Source organism: Phoenix dactylifera, unplaced genomic scaffold (genome assembly GCF_009389715.1).
Source record: "Phoenix dactylifera cultivar Barhee BC4 unplaced genomic scaffold, palm_55x_up_171113_PBpolish2nd_filt_p 001041F, whole genome shotgun sequence".
Taxonomy (NCBI): Eukaryota; Viridiplantae; Streptophyta; class Magnoliopsida; order Arecales; family Arecaceae; genus Phoenix; species Phoenix dactylifera.
Window position 1 is genome coordinate 141,402 of NW_024068393.1, and position 8,191 is coordinate 149,592.

Genomic DNA, 8,191 nt, shown 5'->3' on the forward strand with positions numbered 1-8,191 from the left:
GAGAAAATTTGATTATGAAAAGAGTAGCTCTACCCGAAAAATATTACATTACATAACATTGGACTAGCAAATTATTCTCCCTCAACATACTACTTTATGCTTACCATTAATGAAAACAATACAACGAAGCATGTTATTTGGGTAAGGATAGGATGAGTGAAATACGTTAGTTGGGTAATTATTGTTTGGGTAAAGATTTGGATAGGTCGCATTGCGTAAAACAACCAGGCCGTCAAGTCCACGTAACGGAGAGTTTACACACGATTTACTTTACACGGTACGCGTTATCGCCATAAATAATATTTTTATTTAAAAAAAACAATGAAAAAAGACGGTCTGCCGCTATCCAGCGAAACTCGCTTCAGATAAACACAACGCATAGAACACCGCATCCACCGTCGGAATTGTCCACGTCAGCGATCCGCGACTCCTGATTGAACGGTCCCCATTGGCTCTGACACCGAAGAATAAAACAGGAGCGCCCCACCCGAGCCCGTGTGGATCCGGTTCAACCCGCCCAACAGACGCCGGCCTGGAACCCGAGACGTCAGCTCGAATTCCCGATGCCAACCAAAAATTGAATAAATGGGATTGGAAATTCATTAAAAATTAGAAAAAATCGAAATAAAAAGCCCAGGGAGGGATCGAAAGAGAGGAGAGAGAGAGAGAGAGGGGCCACGGAAACGAACGAAAAAAAAGCATCTTGTGAGGGTTCTCTGGAGAACTCGCTGGGGAGAGAAGGGGGAGAAAAATAGAGAGAAAAAATTCTTAATTTCCCCAGCATCTGGAGTTAGGATTAGGGTTTCTTCTCTCGTTCTCTACTTCCTGAATCTAGGGTTAGAGTTTTCTCTTTTTCGTCTCCATATTTCCTTGCTTCCTTGATATTCGTTGACGAGCGGAATCGTTTGATTGTTTGGTGCCGGTTGAAAAGAGTTTGATCGATTGCTAGGGTTTGATCGGATTTTTTTGTTGTTGTTTTTGGTGGGTTTTTGTATTGGGATTGCGAATCTAGGGTTTGCGGATTGGTTAGAGGGATGGACGAGGCCTGGGAGAGAGCCGTGGAGACGGCCCTCGAAGGACAGGCGGACTCGTCCTCGGCGCCGCGAACCCTAACCCTAGACGGGGCGGTGAAGTGCCTCCAGGGGCGGCTTCCGCCGCCGAGGCTGCTGGAGAGGTACCAGAGCCTGGAGCACCTCTCCATCGCCAACGTCGGGGTGTCGTCGCTGGAGAAGTTTCCACGCCTCCGGAACCTCCACAGGCTGATACTCTCTGACAACCGGATCGCCGGCGGCCTTGAGTTCCTGGTGGAGGCTGGGCTTGATTCGCTCCGTGATCTCGATCTCTCCAACAATCGAATCCAGTTCCTCGAGGATCTCGCGCCTCTCGCGCAGCTCCGGCTGGTGTCGCTGGATCTCTACGAGTGCCCGGTCACCAGGGTCAAGGACTACCGATCCCGGGTGTTCGGGATGATCAGGACGTTGAAGTATCTCGACAAGATGGATGCTGATGAGAACGAGCGTCCGGAGACGGACGACGAGGAGGAGGATGAGGAAGACGAGGAGGAGGACGAGGAGGACGCTGGGAGCGGCGAAGTTGATGGTGGGGATCGAGCCGGGAGGTCAGTGAATGGCGTCGGGGGAAGTGCCAGAGGTGATGCGATTGTCGATGTGGATGAGGATGAGGAGAGTGACGCCGATGAGGAGGAGACTGAAACTGGTAGGAGTGTGGAGGCCAATGGACTGGGCCGGGGGCCTCATCACCATCTATCAAATGGGTTCCGGGTCGCGCCAGTCGGAGCAACTTCCATTGATGTCGAGGACGAGGAGGAAGAAGAGGAGGACGTGGAGGACGATGAGGAGGAGGAAGAGGATTTGGTGGAGGAGATCGATGAGGAGGAAGGGGAAGATGATGATGTGGTTGAGGTGCATGATGTTGGGGATAGTGATGAGGATGCTGATGGGGTGGAGGAGGATGGAGAAGAGGCGGTAGATGAAGAGGAGGTTGATGAGGAGGATGGGGATGGAGATGGAGATGAAGATGAAGATGAAGAGGAAGTGGAGGATGAAGAGGATGATGGTGAGCCAGGGAGCACGGGGAGGTTGATGAGCACGGAAGGGGAGATCGATGGGCATGAGCAGGGGGAGGAGGATGAGAATGGGGAGATCGGCGAGGAGGATGAGCAAGGAGTGGAGGAGGATAGGGAGTATGAGGAGGGTGATGGTGAGGATGAAGACGAGGTATATTCTCATTTTACCCTGTTTTCATTTATGTGTATATCTTTTTATTTCAGGCATACATCTCTTGATTGATTTAGAGATTTTGTGGGTCTTACTTTACCCTGTTATTCTTGTGTTATACATAAGAAAATTTTCTATATTTCATGTTTACTATTTTGATCTGTAGAAATTTATTTTCATAGTTTAGAAGCAGCATGATTTTGTCCTTTGATGCAATCTTTTGGCATAATTTCTCTGTGTGTATAATATTAAATATGCAAACAAATGCTATATCTAAGTAGGCTTGACATATAATTCCATGTTTTGGTGTTGTCTCTCTGATTCATTTATAAGTGGTACAAAACTAGAAGATGGTGCCCCATTTTTCCCCCCTAACTTTGGTGTTCTTAAATTTATTCCGCAAAATATTTACGGTGATAGCATGCTTTTATTACTGAGTAGCACATGAAAATACCTAGCAGTGAGTATTTTGATTTATCTGTTGATGGAGCTCTAGTTGGTTTACTCATAGTCTAGTTGCAGAGTATGGATTGGCATGTCTATGGTCTGGCAGCAGAATTCTTTAGATATCCACTGCATGTATGCGTAACAGTATTTTTTTTTATGGATATATTTAAGGCACACAATGATGTTTTACTTCCTCACCAAGGAGAGCTTCAGTCTTTCGATTGCGATTGTTTAATGTTTCTAATCAAATCAGTGATCACTTATTTGTGGACTGCTTGTTTGATATTAACAGCATCAAACTTAGGAATATAGAGGTTGTCTGTAAATTTTTTTTATCTGACATATTTTTGATGATTTTATGAGTCATATGTTTTGGAAACTCACAAGCTCTGTTGGTTGTTGCTGTGGATATTAGTGCCTCTAGATGACTAGATCGGTTTAGGATATTTGAGTTCAGAAGAGTTGGACGAATATTGGACACATCTAACACATGTTTTTAGGAGCCTGTTGGAACTACTCTTGGTTTTTAGGGCTCGATGTGAATGTCTTAGTATTGGATTTAGACTTTAGGGAATTTTTTATGATTTTATGGCTAATGGCTTTTACCTAGGTCATTGACTCTAAATATAATTCTGCTGTTACTTTTTTTTTTTTTTTGTTTATGTTGTGCATTCTGTTACTTAGTGCTTTCATTCATTTCTGAATCTTGTTTTTCCTACAGCTTTTGATGATTGTTTTGTAATGGTTTTATGTTGACAATTTATTTCAGCTAATTGGTCTTGGTTAATAGAGATCAGAGAAATTTGGCTGGTCATGTATATTTTCAAATCAGTATTCTTAATTGATTATTAATTCATAAAAATAAGTAAATTGTTATTAATTTATTTTTTATAAATCTGTTACTGATGTATGTGCTTTTGTGCATGTTATATTTTTTGTAAATTAAAAGTGTCCTTTCTAATCATGCAATTTTGCTTACATTTTGAATGCCATGCTGAGGAATTTTGAATTTAGTATAATTGTGCCTGATGTTTGGAGTACTTTTGTTGGAAGCATTAATAAAATTTCACTTCTGCTATTTCCCTGCCATTTGGGATTTCTTCACTCGGCTGGATGTTGATATGCATAAGTTCAACTTTGTCCTTTAATTTTTTAGAACTATATTTTCTATTTCATGCATTTTTTAAAATAAATCTTTAGTGGATGCTCTGCTGTTGTTTTCTTACTCCTTTTTCTTTTTGCCTATATTATGCTCTTTATTTATTGTTTTTCATGCTTTTTTTTTCAACCTTGCTTTCCCATTTTAATGCATGCAATAGCTTTTTTTTTATTATTTATAAATTGTGATTTTTTTTTTTGCAGGAAGAGGATCTTCGAACAGATTACCTTTATTTTTTTTTACAACTATATTTTCTATTTCACGTTTTTTTAAAATAAATCTTTAATGGATGCTCTGCTGTTGTTTTCTTACTCCTTTCTCTTTTGCCTATATTGTGATCTTTATTTATTATTTTCTTGGTTTTATTTTTTTTTTCAACTTTGCATTGCCATTATAATGCATGCAACAGGATTTCTTTTTGATATTTCTAAATTGTGATTTTTGCAGGAAGAGGATCTTGGAACAGAATATCTAGTGCAGCCAATTGTTCAACCTGTTGATGAGACTGGAGGAAGTGATTTTGATGCTTGCAGCGAAGATGATGAGGACGAAGTTGATGATGAGGAGAATAATCACAGCAATGGTGTCCAGCCACCCCTTCCCTCCTCTTCTCAACCCAACAAGAGGAAAAGAGATGAAGAAGATGATGACAGTGTTGAGGATCTGAGGTCTTCAAAGCATCACTGATGATGATTCAGCAGCATTGTACATGGATGCTAGTAGAAGTAACAAGGGTGGGTTTTTTTTTTCTTTTTTCTTTTTCTTTTTTTTTTAAGTTTGTGTAGAACTTGAAGTCAGTAGTTTAAAAACTTGGAGGGAATGCATTGTGTAGCTTGGTTTCTTCCCTCCTTATTTCAAAAGTTCGTTAGTGTTCTTGTCAGCGCACGGTTCCTTATTCGACCGTTGCATCCCTTTCAAGTGACGGTTGCATATACATATACATATACAGGGTTTGAGTTTTCCCTCCAAATAGCTCAGGAAGTTCAAAAACAAGTAGCCGTTGGACACTGTTTGATTTTTGCGGACTCGGCAATTCGCAAGCTGTTTCTCTTGGTTAGCTTCTCTGGTATCTGCTTGGAGTCCCCTATCTCAAAGCATTTATTCTGACGCTCTTTGTGTGTGGTGTTGCGTGGCGTCGGTAGGTGCTTTCTTTTTCTTGCAGGTATTTGCGGGGCATACGGACGGGGGGAATTGCACAATTTGATGCCTTAATGAGGGGTGGTAAGCTTCTTTATTTTATGACTATCTTTGTTGCGTGTTTCACAGCTGGATACTTAAAGTTCATTTCTTTTGCCTCCTATCCGCCAATCGCGAGCTAAAAATGTCACGTTAGAACAGTCTTGATGTATGGGATGACGTCTCTCTCTCTCTCTCTCTATCTTTAATTGTGCGGGCCTGGACGTTGCCACCCGTCCGCCATTTCTGGCTGGAGTTCCACCGCCCGCTCGTGCTGCCCAATCGGATTGAAAGGAATCGTCCAGGAGCTGTGTTTTGTCTGGATTCTAGTGCACATTTGTGGTGCTGAGATATGGGGAAGAAAAAAAAAATCAACGTTTTCAGAGATAAGGTGGCTACAATCTGGCAATTGACTGTTGGATACCCTGGGTGCCCCAATCGTGGTTGATTGCTTTTGCTGGTTGGTGACGCATTTGTAAACACGGCTGTAAGGGGCCCGGTTGGAGCGGTGGCAAAGGGAGATGAGAAGGGGTTTTGAAATTTTGCTAACATTGGGGACCAAGAAATGGACCAAAGATTCGATCGAATCCTGTGCTGCATCCCGTGATGGTTTCGCTGACAAGCTTCGTCCTCTGATTCAGGGTGTGATCTCTGGTTCACCCACATGAACGTGGGCTCAGATCCATGACATGACAGTTTTGGCCTTGGATGTATCTGAGACAGGTGGATCGCTCCACTGGCCTTTATCCAAAATTACCCTAATTTAAGCCCCTTTTTTTTTTAATTTTGGGGCATGTGATTAAGTACTTAGAATTTTTCTTTTTTTTGGGCAGAAACTTAGAAGCATTGAACAAAATAATCAATAAATTTGCCCTCCTTAATCTCCTCTCTCTGAAAAGGAACCATCACGTGCCAGTGGGGCTTGCCAGTGGTCCCGTTCTATTAATAAATATATACGAATCCAACCAAACTTTATCAAAAAAATTACCTCTGCCTTGTGACCTGCTCTGATTAATCGCCACCCTAACATCGACATTTGGTTATCCTTATCAAACGGGCGGTATCATCCTGTAAAGCAGATCATCATTCCGAAACTTCAATCGTACGGTCGGAGTTTGCAGGAAATGAGTGGCCACTTCCGATGAGAGCAAAAGATAAGATGACTTTGTATGTCACCGGCTATTCCGGTGGTATGGGTTGGGAATAATGAGCTACCTACCTAAAGTGCTCTGAATCTTTTATTTTCTAGTTTTATTGAATATATCGGTACTAGAAATATATAGGTCATTCGTGTTTAGTATAGCTTGGAGCTCTAAATTTTTTATTTTTTTAATTTTATTAAATATATTCATACTGAAAATACATGAGTCATCCGGTTTGGAAAAAAAAATTATAAAAGATAAGCCGAGCATAAAAAGATAAGGAAAGATCGAGGGAAGGCGAGGCTGGAAATGGCGTCAGCTCTAACGACGCTTCTGACCTCGCCCGGAGCTGGGCCGCATGCTCATAACGGGAGGAATTGGAAAGGGAACGGTCACGTGCGGAGTTTGTCGGTCACGTGCAAGGCGAAGGACGCCGAGAGCGGCGAGAGCGGAGCGATAGAGTTTGCGGCGGCGGTGGGGGGCCTGGTGGCGAACCCGGTGATCGGAGTGTCTCTGTACGCGCTGAAGACGACCGGTTGCGGCCTCCCGCCGGGGCCCGGGGGTTCGATCGGGGCGGCGGAAGGGGTGAGCTACCTGGTGGTTGCCGGCATCGTGGGGTGGTCTCTCTACACCAAAGTCCGGACGGGGTCCGGCCTCCCCGCCGGGCCCTACGGCTTGCTCGGGGCCGTGGAGGGCCTCTCCTATCTCACCGTTCTTGCCATCGCTGTGGTGTTTGGCCTCCAGTTCCTCGACAAGGGTTCCCTCCCCGGCCCACTCCCCGGCGACCAGTGCTTTGGTTAAGAGGCCATGAATTAGTTCCTTGGTTTCTTCTTCTCCTCCTCCTCCTCCTTTTCTTTTCTTTTCTTTTCTTTTTCTTTGGTTCGGTCTTGTTCTTGCCGTTATCTGACTCCAGTAGTAATATCCATGGTATTCTGTGGAACTGTGCTTTTTCGGCAATATCCATAACCACGAAAAAAATATATAATCCTAAAGCCTATTTGAATTCAAACTAATACGAGTTAATTACTGCATCTGTGGCGTTCGCAGCATGGAGTTCAAGAGTACGAACCTCGTCAAAACCAACTTTCGTATTATTAATTGTAGCCGGCAATCGAAAACGATTCATTCCAGCAACCGCACATACGAACTTCAATTCGATCAATTTATCCAAGAAAAGACGAAGAAGAATTTGAAAAGCAAAGGGCATGCGGTAAAACTTTATCTCAACTACGTTCCTGTGCATCACTTGTTGGCAAAATGATAATTGTAGGTTTCTAGAGTGTTATTGTAAGGGCCATCCTCGTTTGCTCGAAGTATAACAATGTCATCAGCTGTATACTGCGCCCGAAAACAATTAGATAACTTTCTTAGTGATGGACCAATTGAAAAATGACAATATATCTTTTTAAAGATATTCTCTAACACGAATGGAAAAGGACACTATAAGGATCGAGGTTCAATTTACACATTAAAATTTGGTCAATTGAAGAAAGGCATTGTCAAATTATCGAAGCTGCAAAAATAATATTAACAAGCTCAAGTTGTTTGCTTCGAATTATTGTTGTAGTTTATCTATTCTAGTTTGTTGGCGGCCACAGGTGTAGTAGCTGCAACAATAAAAGATAGTGCCAAGATATCCGCGATAACCTATTGGGTCAGCCTAAAGAAGCTCGGGACTATTGGATTTCACATGCTTTGCATATGCTAGCGGAGAGAAAGACTCCAATTAGTAATCTTCTTCCCTCCCAACTCCGACGAACTCCGAGAGTCCTAGAGTAAGGCAAAGTTAGGCTAAACCCTAGGATCTCATCTATTTAAGGGTCTCCTCCCCCTACAAACTCCATCAACGATCTCTCGAAAAATCACCGCTAGTTCCAAGCCCTTTTTGTAGATATTTTTCTTGGATTGCCGCCGGAAGAGTCACCAAAACATCTTTTTAGACCTCGTCGAACTGAGTTGACCACTTTATGCCTCTTTCTCTTTCTTTTCTGGTCTTCTAGCCGTTGTCGACGCTAGGATTTAGACTAGCG

The 8,191-nt window shown here is 42.9% G+C and overlaps 2 protein-coding genes across 6 annotated transcripts; both read left to right on the forward strand.

The window, feature by feature from the left end:
* Positions 1 to 636: 636 nt before the first annotated feature.
* LOC103707587 (acidic leucine-rich nuclear phosphoprotein 32-related protein 1-like) lies at positions 637 to 5,917 on the forward strand. 5 transcript variants are annotated; one of them, XR_003385817.2, is made up of 5 exons: positions 641 to 2,237; positions 4,291 to 4,577; positions 4,793 to 4,896; positions 4,986 to 5,064; positions 5,182 to 5,917. XR_003385817.2 is itself a non-coding variant. In XM_026804846.2 (3 exons), the coding sequence occupies exons 1-2, from the start codon at positions 1,035 to 1,037 to the stop codon at positions 4,528 to 4,530; spliced, it is 1,443 nt and encodes a 480-aa protein (XP_026660647.2). In that variant the 5' UTR covers positions 641 to 1,034; the 3' UTR covers positions 4,531 to 4,577; positions 4,793 to 5,917. The 5 variants fall into 5 exon arrangements, 2 of the variants coding, with proteins under 2 accessions (XP_038977261.1, XP_026660647.2); XR_005509467.1 differs by having other exon boundaries at positions 4,793 to 5,064; XR_003385816.2 differs by having other exon boundaries at positions 4,986 to 5,917.
* A 478-nt stretch (positions 5,918 to 6,395) lies between these two features.
* LOC120107845 lies at positions 6,396 to 7,170 on the forward strand. The gene has a single exon (XM_039121334.1). It carries the CDS (start codon positions 6,471 to 6,473, stop codon positions 6,960 to 6,962), a length of 492 nt encoding a protein of 163 aa, XP_038977262.1. The 5' UTR covers positions 6,396 to 6,470; the 3' UTR covers positions 6,963 to 7,170.
* Positions 7,171 to 8,191: the final 1,021 nt, after the last annotated feature.